The 17,449-nt window shown below is 41.7% G+C and overlaps 1 protein-coding gene across 1 annotated transcript; it reads left to right on the top strand.

Moving 5' to 3' along the window:
- The first annotated feature begins 729 nt into the window (after positions 1-729).
- On the top strand, positions 730-15,590 carry LOC139933474 (sodium-dependent lysophosphatidylcholine symporter 1-B-like). Its single transcript, XM_071927564.2, has 10 exons — positions 730-778; positions 1,703-1,875; positions 3,220-3,310; positions 4,611-4,732; positions 4,906-4,989; positions 5,641-5,724; positions 7,189-7,301; positions 7,742-7,885; positions 9,295-9,471; positions 15,440-15,590. Exons 1-10 carry the CDS (start codon positions 730-732, stop codon positions 15,588-15,590), a joined length of 1,188 nt encoding a protein of 395 aa, XP_071783665.2.
- Positions 15,591-17,449: the final 1,859 nt, after the last annotated feature.

Raw genomic sequence — 17,449 nt, 5'->3', positions numbered from 1 at the left:
TTCTAAAAATTTCTCCCTTGTTGCTTTGAGTTTTTGTCACCTTTTTTGAGCTCTGATGTGTTTGCATCCTTGTAGACATGTACTATAAATGATAAAACTGAAAAAAGGGGCTTATAAAAACACAACTGTCATCCAAAAATTTGACATACTTGACTTACCATATAGAGATACAGAAAGTTATTTTTACTGCATATCTTATGAGGCTATGATGCACTAGATGGCCAAAAGTATGCGGACACCCCCTCTAATTAGTAGATTCGGCTATTTCAGCCACACCCATTGCTGACAGATATAAAATCAAGCACACAGCCATGCAATCTCTATAGACAAACTGGCTGTAAAAGGGGCCGTACTGAAGAGCTCAGTGACTTTCAACATGGCACCGTCATAGGATGCCACCTTTCCAACAAGTCAGTTTGTCAAATTTCTACCCTGCTTCCCCCCTTAGCTGCCTCCACTCTTCTGGGAAGGCTTTCCACTAGATGTTGGAACATTGTTAAAGGGATTTGCTTCCATTCAGCCACAAGAGCATTAGTGAGGTCGGGCACTGATGTTGGGTGATTAGGCCCGGCTCGCAGTCTGCTTTCCAATTCATCCCAAAGGTGTTGGATGGTGTTGAGGTCAGGCTCTGTGCAGGCCGGTCAAGTTCTTCCACACCGATCTCCACAAACCATTTCTGTATGGACCTCACTCTGTGTACAGGGGCGTTGTCATGCTGAAACACGGTTGATGGTGAAGCGTGATTCATCACTCCAGAGAACTCCAGAGTCCAATGGCGGTGAGCTTTACACCACTCCAGCCAATGCTTGGCATTGTGCATGGTGAGCTTAGGCTAGTGTGCGGCTGCTCGGCCATGGAAACCCATTTCATGATGTTACCGCGACATCCTGGGTTTGAATCTGGCCTGGGACCTTTGTCGCATGTCATCCCCCTCTCTCTTTCCCAATGTTTCCTGTCTCTATACTTTAACCTATCAAAATAAAGGCAAAATGACCAAAAAATTATGTTAAATAAAAAAGAGATGTATGAATAGATGATTTTCCTGAAGTTATGTAGTATGCAGAACTGGTCTTAGGTTTTATTTGCATTAGATGATTAGATGAAACTTTATGATCCCTGTGGGAAAATTGGATTGGTGCAGCAGCAGAAAATAAATATTAATTTATTCAGGGTCCCTCTCAGCTAAAGTAAAATGATATGCTTTTCAATCTTTTAATATTTTGGGCAAAAGTCAAACTGATTTCCAAAGCTGATTCCAAAAATCAGACTGAGATAATCTGAGGGCGAGGTAATACATTATGTGAGAAATGATCAAATTGAAGGTCTACTTCCAGGTGAACTGGCTTCGGAATGTCTATTATTTCTATTATTCAGTGTCTGTTACCTCTGCAGGAGACCTTTGATTTATGATCATGGAAATGGACTGCATTTATACAGCGCTTTTATCCAAAGCGCTTTACAACATGCCTACATTCACACACTGATGGCGGCAAGCTATCACGCAGGGTGCTGGCGCAACCATCGGGAGCAATTTGGGGTTCAGTATCTTGCCCAAGGACACTTCAACATGTGGACTGGAGGAGCCGGGGATCAAACCACCGGCCTTCTGATTAGTGGACGACCTGCTCTACCTCCTGAGCCACAGCCGCCCCAAAGGTCATAACGTATTTTATGTGGGTTATTTTTCTTCCCATCTCTTTAGGAATGATGATGGAGATATTTGAGTTGTTGTTGGGTGCAACCATTCAGGGTCAGATAGTGGGGGTGTACCATGCCGAGAAAGCCCAGGCCTGCAGTCAGCTAAACTACAGTGATACTTCCTCTCCTGCCCTCCATAACTTCACATCATCCCTCACTGACAACCTCCAGGATACAGTTAGGTCACAAGACTATTATTGCACTCCTTTTCTTCTATTCTCATTATTTCTGTCGATTTGTAGGTAGTAACCCACTGAGCAATGTTGATTAGCTGTTTAACAGACGTCTAAATGGTTGTAAACGTTTAGGCTAAAATTACGTTACATAGGGGTTTAGAAGTGACAGTTAATAGACATCTACGTCTTAGACTACGTCTTCTGGGGTATGTGAGAAAAATAAAACATTATCTTGTATATTGTATTATTATCATACTGACTTCTCTGGTGCATATTTTTGATATTTACAGCTGTTTATGCATTGTTTAAATATGTAATATTGTATTTACGGCTTGGTCTAAAACTGGGCAATACATAGCCAAAAAGTTCCTGGGCTAAATGAGAGCTAAAGCATAGATAATAATAATAATACATTTTATTTGTATAGCACCTTTCAAGCATAGAGCACAAAATGCTTTCCAGAAGAAACAAACAAAAACATGGTAAATGGTAAAACAGAAATATACTAGATGGCACTCAGTAGGGCGCATACCTCCGCCAACGCTATGCAATTGTCAATATATGCCAGTTCCACATGTCAGATTTACACCAAAAGTTAATAATTTCTACCATACAACATTACCAACTTGTTTCACATTAGGAGATGCACACATTTTCATGACTGGACCTAAAAAAAGCCAATCAGCACTATATCTGTTCAGTTTCCATTAGGGCTGCCCTTTTACTACTGGACCAAGTTTTGGAAAAATAGGCATTGTCTAAACTGGAAATGAGCACTCCAGTGCCCCCATGTTGTTTGATTGGGCCAATAATGGAGGGTTTGCGTCTTCTTATGTCTGCTGATACGGACACAAAGTTTGATGGTGTTACGTGAATCCGTTCGCAAGTTATATGCCTTTTTGTGAGAAGCCACGCCCACTGCCACGCCCCCTTTGGCCAATCGGTGTGAAAAATGAATCAGTTCTTCCTTGCCCCATGTCCAATTGTTCCACAAAGTTTCATACAAATCCGTTCATAACTTTGTGACATATCCTGCTAACAGAAAAACAAACAATCAAACATAACCCCCGTCCAACCGTTGGCGGAGGTAAAAACTGGACAGAGCACTAGTATGTAAAGAGCACCACCATCAATCATCATCGGAAGTCATTTTATAAAAATGAGTTTTATGGCGAGATAACTGAAATGACATCTAGTGCTCAATAGTTCCTCTTGCCTCACCTCATCTGAGATGTGACTGAATGACAAATTTGCTAGGAATCTGAGAGGAAAACCTCATCTCATTGTCTTTGACATAATTATTAATTATTGGCTATCAGTAATTAACTCTGTCTGTTGGTCTCAGAGGAGGGCCTATATAGTGGCTGCTCTGGTCCTGGCCTCCATCTACTTCCTCTGCTGTCTGGTGCTCTTCCTGGGAGTCAAGGAGCAACTGGGTGAGTTACTAAAGCCATTGGTGGTTTAATGCTTCTGATAGCTCCCACTCCAAGTTAGATGACATATTGGATAATTGTGTCACAAATTGATTGTGAGAACACTGACTCTTAAGAGGTGCTGCGGGGTTATGTGGTATCGGGGCTGCTGCTGCGAGCCATTTGGTCCCTGCACATTCGGAGTGAGAGCTGTGTTCGCATTCTTGGCGGTCAAGCTCATTCAAGGTGAGCATCGGCAAGGATGCACTTTGTCCCCTCTCCTGATTGTGATATTCATATTGCATATCGAGGTGCAACTGAGGTCTGGAGAGTGTCCAGTTTGGTGACATTAGGGTGGCATCTATGCTGTTTGCAGATGATATTGCCTTTCTGGCTTCATCAGACAGTGATCTCTGATGCGCACTGGAGCGGTTTGCAGTTAAGTGTGACGCAGGCGGGGCGAGCATCAGCACCTCCAAGTTTGAGAACATGGTTCTCTCCCAGAAAAATGTGGCCAGCCCAATCCAGGTGAGGAGGCAGCAGCTGCCCCGAGTGGAGGAGTTCAGGTATCTTATTCACGAGCGATTGCAAGAAGGATCATGAGATTGACCACTGGTTAGGTGCATCGACTGCAGTGATGCAGGCATTGTATCAGAACCTGGTGGTGAAGAGAGAACTGAGCCACAAAGCAAAGCTCTTGATTTACTGGTCGATCTTCATTCCGACCCTCACCTATAGCCGTAAACTATGGGTAGAATGAGATTGCAGATACAAACGGCCGAAATTAGGTTCCTCTGCAGGGATGCTGACCTCACTCTCCATGACAGGGTGAGGAACTCAGCAATCTGAACCTCGGAGTCCAGCGGCACTCCTCCACATTGAGAGGAGCCAGTTGAGGTGGTTTGGGCACCTAGTAAGGATGTCCTCCAGGCACCTCCCTTTGGAGGTGTACTGGGCACGACTGACTGTAAGGCCCCAGGGTAAACCCAGGAAACGTTGGAGGTACTACATTTCCCAGCATGCCTGGGAGCGGCTGAGGCTCCATCAGGAGGATCTGGAGGAAGTTGATGGGGAAAAGGACATCTAGGTTGCTCTGCTTGCCCTGTTTGCACGGTGAACCTGAGCCAGATAAGCGGCTAGAAAATGGATGGATGAATGGATGGATGGTTGGGTGACACAGGGTCATAGCAACTATATTATGACAGGATTTGATGAAAAAAAAAGGAAATGTAATACCCAATTTTGCATTCTGATGCACTGCTAGAGGGAAACCTCTAAAGAAGGTGGCCAATGAGTTTTTAAGACCCATTTGCCCCCTCCCCAGCTCCTCTTAGTACTCTGGACAGGATCCAGATGCCCTATCTGACTGGTGTGAAAATGGTGATTAGACACACTCCTTATGTCAGACTGGTCTTTGGCTTCCTCTTCTCCTCACTAGCTTTTCAGGTAAGAGTTGTGTGTGCATGGATATGTATGTGACTATTGAAAGAGATACACAATATTGAAAAACACATCCTTAACTATTCTCTGCTCTCTTTTCCTCTCCTCTGCTATACTTCTTTTTTTTCCACTGTTCCCCCAGTTACATGTAGTCTGATGTCTATGTTTTGTTTGTGTAGATGTCCTTGGGAAACATTTCACTATTCTGTGCCTATGCTACAGGCCTGGGGTCTTACCTCCAACATATTATCTTGATCTTAACGGTGGGCACAGAACACACTGATCACACATTTGTTAGTGAGGTCTCTATCTCCATCTCCACATCCTACTTTGTACTTTATTAAAATGTGTTTCTAGGCATTAACAAACAAGTATGAGCATCTACACACACCTGAGGCTCTGCATCAACGACCATGTTCTACCAGACTTGACTTTATTGTGTTATCCTTTTGATGATTATCACATATAGGGTATCTCCTGCTGAAAACCATGACCGCCTTTCCAGTATTACCCCTGAATCACTCTCCTTAATAAATACAGGACTATTTCTAGCCAATATACTGGAATATTTGGTTAGGGCACAAACATCTTGAGGACATTTTTTACTTAACTGCTTATCCATGCAAAAAGCCTTTATTGTGGTCTCCTTTTGATGATTATCACATGGTGGGTGTCTCTGGCTAGAGATCATAATTCATAATTTTAACAGTGAATACAAGAATTAACTTCATTTCAATCATTTTCAACTTTTGTATTTTCTAGTCTTATTTGCATTACTGTGATAACTATATTAGACCCTGCAGTCTACACGATCAGGGTTTCAAATGATTTTGTTAACATGAGTAAGACAGAATTAGAGATATGTTAATAAGACATGACTAGAGTCTTAATTGTCTCTTTCTTTTCTTGTCCAGACAGCAACAGCACTGTCTATCCCACTGTGGCAGACTCTGCTGGGGAGGCTGGGGAAGAAGTCTACACTTTACATTGGCCTCTCTGTGAGTTCAGCTTCAACAAGCGGATGGCAGCCAGGTGGAACCATCCATATTCTTGTGCTCTGTTCCACCACACAAATATGTCTGGCCCTGGCACGTTGGTAAACAATTTCAGATGAGGTGTGGCATTGTGTTGAGCGAAAGAAATTTCACCCAATTAGGTTAACGAACTATGTGACACAATCAGTGGATGCCGCATCAAACCAGGGAAGGGAAATAGAGAGCAAAACTGAAGAATTAGAGCCTTCAAAATCACAAAGACTACTAATACTACTACTTCTACTGCTATACGTGCACCATCAAAATTAAAAAACTGATTTTGCTGCTTGTTCATTTCTAATGTCTAGTTTAATTATATATAGATTAAATATATAGAATTTTATTTTGTTATTTCGTTTTTTCAGAATTTGATTTTTCAGAACTTGATAAAAAAAAAAGTTATTGGAATTATACAGCTATAACAATACTATTGACATTGACTACAATGCAACATCTAATTTATTTTTGGGATTGAGAATTTCAGTCCATCTCGTACCTTTGGACGAACAGCAGCAGCAAACTGCTTGCATCAGCCTAGAGAATGCATCAAATAACCTTATTCTTGGGCTTGTTGACCTCTGAAAATCAAAAGCAGACAGTTGATGCCTCAACCCATCTGGATGGAAGTAGCCATTCACTGTATTGTGAAAGAAATTGGTGACTTAGTTAAAGTGAATAAAACCTACTTGAAATGGTGTAAGATAATTCTCCCTTCCACTTTGACCGCAGCAGGGATGGCCAATACTTTAGTCATTATACTGTATCAGTAATCCCCAGTCAAAGCATTGCAATCTAAATCATTACATGTAATGTGCTTCATGTTTGTTTTTTGGATTGCATGTATTGCACTCTAGTGTTAGCTGTAATTTAGGATGATAGACAAGAGTGTTTGTGCTTAAAAGGGCAAAGAAAAGTCCTTTGTGCTTTTGGTAATGTGTGTATGAAGTAATGTTGCCATAAAAACTAGCACATGCCATACCTCTCTTCAAGAGCTTACATTGGTCAGCAGTGAGCATTTGAGGCCACAAGAATGTTTTCATCCATTTGATAAAGCCATAAGACACATGCCGCCTCCTCTTATCCAGTGTGTGCAGAATAAAATGTCTATTATGGGTGGCCTGTGAAAACAATTTTAAACCTAGGCCTACTTCTGTTTGATTACTTTTGGTGTGAACATCAGCCACATTTTAAAAATAGCATGCCAAACTATCAAGTAAGAATTCTTGAGGGCCTGTGGACCCCAAAACGAGTTGTACAGATGCCGATTGATAGAACAACGACTAACAAACTGACCATCACAGTATTTTTAGCATCTCCTCACTTTGCTGAAGCACAGGCTTTTCCCTTTGATAAGTTTTTGAGTGGCTGTATCTACAATGTCATCTCTCACCATTATTTCTTTCTTTCTCACCTCTGTGGTTGTTTCAGATTTTTGCACCAGCAGTGGTGGTGAATGTGTGTTTTCACGACAGCCTGCCTGTCTTCATCTTCATGTCCATCATTATGGGGTCCAGTCTAGGAGCACTCACTCTAATTTGCTGGTGAGTGTGTATGTGTGTGTGTGTGTGTGTGTGAGAGAGAGAGAGAGAGAGAGAGAAGGCTACACATCTCTGTGAGGTCCATGTGCTCACCAAGACCACCAGGCAGCTGAGAGCCTATCCTCACATACCTGTCCCCTGCCTGACAGAAAGTCCACAATCCCTTGACAGATGGGAGGAGCTACAGTATCTTGAAATGGGCAAGGTTGCCTTGCAACAGCTCTGGGATGTCTCCCTCTTTCCCTGCCTTCTTGCCTTCTCTTCTTCAGCCTCTCTGCGACACTGCTTCTGTTTCTCTCTGCTTCCTATCTGCTTCCTTCCTTTCTCCTGTTCTCTTTGAATGTCTCCCTTTCTATCTGAGACTGCATGTCTAACTGTTTGTGTATCCGTGTGAGTGTTCACCACCCATCCATCTGGTTACCTGTCTAGCTGTGTTTCTGCAGGTCTATGCTCCCAGACGTGGTGGATGACTTCAAGGTGAAGAACCCCAGCAGTAAAGACCTGGAGCCTGTCTTCTACTCCTGCTTCATCTTCTTCAATAAATTTGGAGGGGGGCTGTCTGTTGGATTATCTACCGTGGTGCTGCAGTGAGTTTCCTGGAGAGAGCACATGCAGGCACCCCCCCACCCCCCCACCCCCCCAAAATGTTATGCTAACATAACAGCATGGTTATAAAGCAAGACATCCCAGATTCTTCCCTTTCCACATTATTGTTTGCAAGAAAGACGCCTACTGTGGTCTCAACAAGAGATAATCCTATCATAAAAAGTTCCCTTAAAATTTGGTACCAGATTAGAAAAGTTTTCAAACTCCCAGAAACCAGTGTCCTAACCCCCATTTCCCACAACCATGCGTTCCCTCTGTCCCAAACAGACAATGTTTTCTCATTGTTGAAGAGACAAGGGATTGTAACCATAGGCGATTTCTACATTGAAAAAACTTTTGCCTCATTCAACAAATTTGGATTGCCATCTTCCAACTTCTTTCGCTATATACAAATTAGGAATTACATCTAAGACTAATATTGCCAACTTTGAAATTCATCTCCCAATAAATGTAACATTCATATGACACAGAGCCTGGTACTAAGACCCTTGTCTCTAGGTTTGTCAATCTGTTTTCAGGGGATTCTATCCCATCCATACAGCACCTGAAAGAGGCTTGGGAAAAGGACCTTGAGATTTCCCAAAGACACTTGGACACAGGCTCTTCAGAGTATTCAGTCCTGTTCTATAAACTCACAATATCAGCTATTTCAATATAAAGTGATACATAGACTACACTACTCTCAGCCAACGCCGCTGTTACTCTGAAGTGTATAATATGGAACTCAGCCCAAACCCAGAAATTGCCATTCTCAGCTGGTCATCCAAGCTAGAAACTCTCAGCCATGTTAAGATCTTGGCAATTCAGCATGGTATCTTAATAGCCAAGAAAACAACTGTAATGTTCTTTGGTTCTCCCCTGAATGTTGCGGAGTTTAGCAATATACTGGAGATATATGTATGGACACTTTTACAGCAGACTCAAAACCGGACTCTGCCAAATCACTGAGCACTGCAACTGGGACAATCACCCAAGATTGTTGGCTGGACTGAGCTACATTGGGTACTATGTCATTTTATGTTTGTGGGCCTTTGTATACATGCTCATGGAAAGTTTGTTTTATAGGACAATTTGTAATCTAAGTTTGCTGTTGCTTTGTTTTTTTTTTGTTCTGTTTTTTACAACTGGTTTACCTTTGTATTGTATAGGTGTTTCCTTTGTACTGTATAGGTGCTAGCTATTGTATGGTGTATATGTGGTGTGGGTGGGTATGAGTGACTGTGAGTATGGGGATATAGGGTCTTGTTTCTGATGTTCTTTGTTTGTTTCACTTGTAAAATGATTAAAATGCTTTAAATAAAATATTAAAGAAAAAAATGTTATGCTAAGGCCCAGAATTAGATGAAATTCCAATGTTCTACAGGTAATGCTTTACATACAATCTCTTCAGTTTTACAGGATTTAAGCCAGGAGTTTGCAGACAACCACCAGCAGTAATCACGGCCCTGCAGGTCCTGTTTGCCCCGGTTCCCATTGTTCTGCTTCTCACTGGGATGCTGCTCTTCTGTTTCTACCCCATCAATGAGGAGAAATGCCAGCAGATACAGAGGGATCTGCTCAAAGCAGCGTGAGTAGCCATTCTGCAGCTGTACTGGCTACCTATCCTGGTAAACTGACTCAGGTGGGGAGTTCATTCTATACACATATACAGTGATGCACTGGAGGTTAAACCCACCTTAGCTCAGTTTATCCACTTTTTTATTTTTTACATAGTTCACTCACTTTTTTTTTTTACTTACTCTTTAGTCTGCCATAAATGTGTGATATACTGTAACTGTGCCAGGGATTGGCCACCCCCAATGTCCTGAGTTATGATTGGCTGATGGCCATGTTAGAAGCAGGACCATCTAGGCAGTGCATCCCCCCCCCCCCCCCCCCCCCCCCCCACACACACACACACAAAAACTACGCTCCTATGTTCCAAGAAACACAGGAAACACAGGAAATCAAAGAGAAGACCAAATTAGGGACCTTTGTGTGTGAAAAAAACACTGTGTCTGACCAAACTGAGTGGCAAAGATAAATGTAGCGCGCACCTGAAGATAAAAACCAAGAGGTAAAGTTAGTAGCCAACATTTTTTTATATGCAGTGATGCCTGATAATTCTGGTCGTTTTGAACCTGGGCCTTGTACGGAAGAGTATTAGGGCCACATGTGAAAGATTTATTTGAGTTCTGAGATTAATCTCAGAATTCTGAGAAAAAAGTCAGAATTATCTCAGAATTCTGAGAAAAAAGTCAGAATTATCTCAGAATTCTGATTTTTAATTCTGATTTTTTTTCTTATAATACTTATAATACGGAATTCTGAGATTAAAGTCAGAATTATGAAAAAAAGACAGGAATCTGACTTTATTCTCAGAATTCTGGGAGTAATCTCAGAAATCAAATAAAATTTTCACCTGGCCCTTGCATCACTTCACTGTAGAGCTTTCATACCTCCAGATAGTCGGCAGCGCTGCTGTCCAATAGGCTATAAACACATCATCAACACAACACCCACACAGCAATGGGACCTGCCTACATCCTTCCTAAATGTCTAGAAATGAATGAGTAACGGCTACTGTTTAAAATGCATATGTACAGGTAAAAATGTATTAACTAATTCAATGAAAATAAAAAAAATCAAGATGGAAAATAATAAAATAAAACAAAGTTCCAATGTCACAAAGTCAGTCAATTATCCTCTTGTCTGTTTAGGTTCAGATCACTTCAGTTCAGTTCCTTTGCGTGAGAATGTTTTGAGTTCAGTTCAGTTTTTGTGTGTGTTTGAACTACCCAGGTAATGTGTGTAAATTTGGAGATCTCATAAAGCTTATCTGAATCCAAGGGATGGTCCACTCCACTGGTTTGATTTATGAAGAATCGCTGGATGCATCTCCCACATGCTCCAAATGGCTTGCCGGAATGTCAGTCGTCAGTGGGCAGAATTTTTAAAACAAAAAAACAATCTGCACACAGCAGAGTAAAATCTAGTGTTAGTACTGTACAGCAATCTGTTATCATTAACAACATTAATTTTATAATCACTATCAGTGTAATTTACTGACTCATATATCATTTAACACACAGTCAGTGTGCATTATTGCTTAAGTAACACCAAGCACAATATATTTAGGCTACACTCAAATAGGCTTCTTGAATTGGCATTTTATCACTTTTTACTGCTAAACATAAACCAATGAAATTCTAAAAATCTTAATAAAAAATATGACGTTTCATGAAAATATATTTGCAGCAGGCAATAAGTCTTAAAACAGTTGCCTTCAGAGTTGCCTCTTGGCTGGGAAAATGTGTTCTGGCAAGTCCTAGGTAAGAACCACACATTTTAACACATTAGCAGAACCACACCTCATATGCCCAAATCCTAAGATGTAGCTTATAAAACAAAATATCTTATACATTTACCTCTGAAAAAGACTTGTTACAAACCATTACAAAATGTTAACATCCTTTTGCATATCAAAGTTTCTAAATCCACATTTGCATAGCAAGACTAGCAAGCTCACAGGAGATTCACTTGAATTTTGGCCAAAAGAAAACTGCAAAACGTCAACAGAAAGGCATCTGGTGATCCATAGTCACTGAAACTAAAAATGTAACTCAGCACTTGTTTAGCATAACTTTTATGTGTGTTTGGCAAAACATTTTTGGAGTGATCACATTTAAGGTCAAGACGATTCTCTCTGAGTAATGCTACAGTGCCCTCTAGGGGAATTGGAGAGGTACAACAAGAGGTTTAGTCATGGGGCTGTACAATTTATGTGGGTTACACATACATCCAATAAATAGTATCAAGCTGATGTAAGGTATATAAAGATGGGGTCTTGTGAGTGGGGAAAAAAGTGAAATGCATGAATTAATGTTTTTCTGAAAATATAACTGCTTTTTGTTTATATTTGTGGTTGTTTGGCTCATGATGATCACTGTGGCGTCTGGAGGTTGGTGGAGTTTACACCCACCGTTATATTTACCACGACATCACTGTATATACTGTATGTAACATATAGAAGGTCAAAGGATTCGCCCTCCACAGTAGTTATTTGGCTTTAAAAAACCAACAATGTGTTATTTCCCATTATGTTAACACTCTTCTGGTGGATAGCATTAGGTATAACTGTTGTTTGTTTCCACAGGAAGGAAGATGGAGGTGTTGCCATGGATGAAGTTTCATAGAGGAAGTGATGTGATAAATTACAGTGATGAAGCTAAAAAAATAAAAATAAAAAATAAAAAAAACACCAATAGAAGAGCAATAAATAAACGAAAAGCTGAGACCAGGTGGAGCGATGACCGGGCCGGTGCAGCGTTCTGGATGAGTTGTAGGGGCTGGAGGGAAGCCGGCAAGGAGGGAGTTGTGTTAGACCTAATACATGGTGTCTGTATGAAGATAATAAAGAGTATACACACAGTAGTTTTGACCAACATGTGTGTAATTTAATTGCAGTTTCAACTGAGCGATACGGTCTCGAGAAGAGAGACAGCGCTGTCTGAGATTATGCAGTTTCAGATAAGCTTTATAGAGACACTTAAGAGGCACTCAATCCCAGTCCTTCATTTCACATCATTGCTTTTACTTTAAGGCAGTGGAGTTTTGATATTGTGTAACATTAACAATAGTTAGAAATGGCTTTATTATCAAACCAATGGTTGAACAAAAGAACACTTGGATTGTAAACAATGGGTTGTAGTAGTGGCAGTTAAATTCCTATGACACACTGACATCTTCTATGCATCCTGGGGCAAGACAGAAATATGTTGGACCTCTGGAAAAATAAATCCATTTTATGTTTGGTGTATAAAAAATTATCATCTTGTGTTTTTCTCATATATCTTTTACAGTTATATGTTTCATTCTCCCCGTACTGGTTGAACTCATGCATTTGCTGGGATTTAAAATGTTATAGCTATAAAATGTTAAAGCCTCCTCTAAGAAAATAGATCAGAATGGATGACCCAAAAGTAAAGTGAAAACTGTGTCCCTGTCCATTTTACTCAGGGTAGGGAGTGTGTGATGGAATGTACCCCTGCATCACATTCTCCTCACCTACTTCTTTTCACGTTTCACAATTGCACCGTGGATGGAAAACTGCTCACACTGGGAGGTCACGTTATAGAAAAGTTGGATTCTCTCCCTGCCTTGCTGCTACTCTCTCTGGCATGCATGTTTACACACACAAACACACACACAAACTCTGACCACATACTTTAAATCTGTGGTGTTTTTCCCACGGCGCAGCCGAGGGCATCACGAGGCAAATTCAGGTCAGTCAGTCAACGCTTCATGAGATGATGCGCTTCGTCAGATGGCCTCTAGAGGGTGTTTTTGACTGGGAGATGCAGTGTTTCCCATACAGAGGCACAAAATCAAAAGTTGCTCACTGTATAGAAATGGATCTAAATCGATCCCTAATGCGTTTGATGTGCGCATCACGTCACGTCTGTAATTATATCCCCGAAATGAGTTTCACCCGACCCGCCGCCACGTCCGCCGCAGATCCTTCGTGTGAACACGATAACTTGATTATTAATTAACTGATTAAATTAATCTCCATGCTATTTGGACCCATATCTCACCAATGGTGCATTATATTGTATTGAAATTTGTCAAGAGAATTGTTCAGGCAATTATGGAGATTTGTATGAAGTTTGCACTTTCTGTGATTATTATTAATCAATTAATTTTTGTACTGTTACTTTTTTTTATTATTATTATAGTTTTTCTCTTTGGGCTCAATTTCCCGTGAGATGGTAAATGCTAGAGCCATGAAACTTTGCACCATGGTCTAGTATGGCTTCAATTAGACTCACAAGAAATATGACCCCCATCGGCCTGATGGTGGCGCTATAATTAAAGGTCTAAAACTAAAAAGTTTAAAGGGCTATATCTCCCACACCGTTTGTCCGATTTACATGAAACTTGGTACACATGTCCACCTAACTGTACTCTACAAATGTGCCACGGGAAATTTTTGAGATATTTTGAATTATTTGAAAAACACATTTTTAACATCTCCTCCTACACCGTTTGACCGATTACCACCAAAATCGGTCAGTAGCATCTATGGTCCTACACTCTTTAAATGTTGTTCATAGATTGTTGATATCTACTGTAGTTTTGAAGATATTAACTCTTAAAGTTGTGAAGGAGGTGTGGCCTATAAGCTAAATTGTTATAACTTTGTGATGGATGGTCCAATCATCATGAAACTTTAACATGTTCACATATAATGAATGAACATGTGTGCAAAGCCATTCAAATATTGACCAATAGGGAGCGCCACAAAGGCCAGAAAACTGTATCTCCTAATCCAATAAGTGAAATTGCACGAAATTCGGTACACATGCTCTAGGACCATGTCCTAGTCAAAATCTGAAGTTTGGTCGTCATTAGTGAAAGTGGACGTGGCCTATGACATTTTGGTTTATAACTCTTATACGCTTATAACTGGCAATCATGTTCCAACCTTTATGTGGAACATGCACACCAATTTTCATACAGATCCGACCAGATTTTGCCCAACAGCAGCATTTTGAGTGTACAGCTGAACACAGTAAAGCCAATAAGAAGTTGGATATTGGCTTGCTATTAGATTCTTCAGTATCAGAACTTGATAGCTTGGGGCGTGATGGCTCAACAGCCTAATATGACAAAACTGACAGTAATCTTAATGCAAACTTCCACATTTCAGCTGTGGCTGCTGTACTGGCATGAACCCAGCCATCGCCACTAGCGGCTATATTTAATTAGTTAAACTTATTATTGAGTGTTAAAAAAATTGTTAAGGTACATAGCCTTTATTATTGGGGAGACAATCCCTATCCATACATTTTCGAATTTTTAGGAGTAATAATAATATAATTAACTTTAGATTAGCCCAGAAGGAAAAATTGTATTATTTGGTGAAATAAAAATAGTTGGGACATCCAACCAATATAATTGGGAAGATTAACCCTGGAGTCTCATTGTGTGATTATTGAATGGCTTTTTATTACATTTGACTTAATGGGGCCTTCGAGGATTGGGGAATTTCGGGGATATACCCTTGCTGTCGGCCCCAGAGATCGGCCGCGCCCGGGGCAGCCGCATGTTACGATGTTACAGACCACAAATCAGCAACATGAACATATCCGAGCTCACAGGACACATGTTGACATGATCCTGATGGACAATAGACCAATAGACTCAAACCGCAATCAGCGTTGTGCTCAGTGGAAAAACATGCTGTTCAGTGATGAATCCAGGTTCAACTTGCACCGGAATGATGCAAGGTGTAGGGTGTACTGTAAGCGTGGTGAGCGATTTGCGAATGCGTGCGTACAGCAGTGAGACCCCTTTCAAGGTGGTTCAGTAATTGTTTCGGCCGCAATATGCTTTGGATGGTGTTCAGAGCTTGTGGTTATCAATGGTATTTTGACAGGCCAGCATTGCCTAGAGGATATACTGCAGGTTCACGTGGTACCACACATCCAGCAAAGCAGACACGTGACTTTCATGCATGATAATGCACATGCACATGTTGCACGTGTTTGCAGTACCTACCTGGAGAGAGAGAATGTGAATGTCCTAGCCTTGCCTCCATACATGAACCCCATCGAGCATGCCTGGGATATGTTGGACCGCAGTGTATGCAATCACGTACCACGCTGGCCCAACTACGTACAGCTCTTCTGGAAGAGTGGCTAAGGATCCCTCAGAGGCACATCAACGGACTGAACAAGTATGCCCCGAAGAGTAAACGCTGGTGGGCACACCAGGTACTGAGTCTGGATGGTTTTGTTTTGGCTGTATACTGCAATATTTTGTTTTCTTTCAATAAAAGTAACGTTGACCTGTACATTTCTTGTGTCATTCCCTTTCATTGTTACAAACCTTTACACAAAACACTTTATACACTATCCCAAAATGAGTCACTCACATGAACTGTGCAGATTCGATGAGAATGTGCACATGAGATGCGATGAGAATCAGACCAGATTTGGTCTCACTTTGGAAGAGTGGAAGTGGATCTTTTTCTCTCAAGGCAAAACGCCCACTGTCCGCTATGGTTCTCTCTGCTTCATCGAGACAATCCACCCCTGGGGGTAGACGTGTTTGCACACACGCCATAATAATAATAATAATAATAATTGATTACATTTATATAGCGCTTTTCAAGGCACTCAAAGCGCTTCACATATCGGGGGGGGGGGGGGGGGGGGGGACTCAACTCACCTGGGTGATGCACGGCAGCCAGTTTGCGCCTGAACGCTCACCACACATCAGCTATCTCAGTGGAGAGTAGAGGACTGAAAGAGCCAATTAGGTAACGAGGGATGATTAGGTGGCCATGATGGAAGGAAAGCCTGTTTTTTGGGGGGAATTTTGCCAGGGCACCGGGGTTACACCCCTACTCTTGCGACAAGTGCCGATGGGATCTTTATTGACCACAGAGTCAGGACCTCGGTTTGCCAACAAGGCTGCTTTATGCAGGATGCATAACACCCCCAGTGGATTTGACAATTTCAGCCACACCCATTGCTGACAGGTATATGAAATCAAGCACACAGCCATGCAATCTCCATAGACAAATATTGGCAGTAGCATGGGCCATACTGAAGAGCTCAGTGACTTTCCACCATTGCCACCTTTCCAACAAGTCAGTTTGTCAAATTTCTTCCCACTCTTCTGGGAAGGCTTTCCACTAGATGTTGGAACATTGTTAAAGTGATTTGCTTCCATTCAGCCACAAGAGCATTAGTGAGGTCAGGCACTAATGTTGGGCGATTAGGCCCGGCTCGCAGTGTGCGTTCCAATTCATCCCAAAGGTCCCAGAGGTGTTAGATGGTGTTGAGGTCACGGCGCTGTGCAGCCCAGTCAAGTTCTTCCACACCAATTTCGACAAACCATATATCTATATGGACCTCGCTTTGTGCATGGGGGCATTGCCATGATGAAAGGGCCTTCCCCAAACTGTTGCCACTTGGAAGCACACAATTGACTAGAATGTCAGTGTATGCTGTAGCATTAAGAATTCCCTTGACAGGAACTAAGGGGCCCGAACCATGGAAAACAGCCCCAGGCCATTTTTCCTCCACCAAACTTTACAGTTGGTACTATGCATTCGGGCAGGTAGCGTTCTCCTGGCATCCACCAAACCTAGATTTGTCCATCAGACTGCCAGATGGTGAAGCGTGATTCATCACTCCGCATTTCCACTGCTCCAGAGTCCAATGGCAGCAAGGTTTACACCACTCCAGCCAATGCTTGGCATTGTAAATATTATATTAGGCTAGTGTGCGGATGCTTGGCCATGGAAACTGATTTCATGAAGCTCCCGAAAAACAGTTCTTGTGCAGGCGTCACTTCCAGAGACAGTTTGGAACTCAGTAGTGAGTGTTACAACCAAGGACAAACAAATTTGCTTTATGTTTCCACTTCACAATAACAGCACTTACAGTTGACCTGGAGCAAGACAGAACCGGGGCAGCTCTAGCAGGGAAGAAATTTGACAGACTGACTTCCTATGACGGTGCCACGTTGAAAGTCACTGAGCTATTTAGTAT

This window comes from Centroberyx gerrardi, chromosome 14 (assembly GCF_048128805.1).
Source record: "Centroberyx gerrardi isolate f3 chromosome 14, fCenGer3.hap1.cur.20231027, whole genome shotgun sequence".
Taxonomy (NCBI): domain Eukaryota; kingdom Metazoa; phylum Chordata; class Actinopteri; order Beryciformes; family Berycidae; genus Centroberyx; species Centroberyx gerrardi.
Note: the sequence above shows the minus strand (reverse complement) of the source record. Positions and strands in the feature narration are given on the sequence as shown.

Coding starts and splice junctions, on each gene's coding strand:
- LOC139933474 (XM_071927564.2), top strand. CDS start 730: ATGGTGAAGCGTGATTCATCACTCCAGAGAACTCCAGAGTCCAATGGC. Junction 1,876..3,219: donor CTGACAACCTCCAGGATACA/GTTAGGTCACAA, acceptor TGTTGGTCTCAG/AGGAGGGCCTATATAGTGGC. Junction 3,311..4,610: donor GGGAGTCAAGGAGCAACTGG/GTGAGTTACTAA, acceptor CCCCCTCCCCAG/CTCCTCTTAGTACTCTGGAC.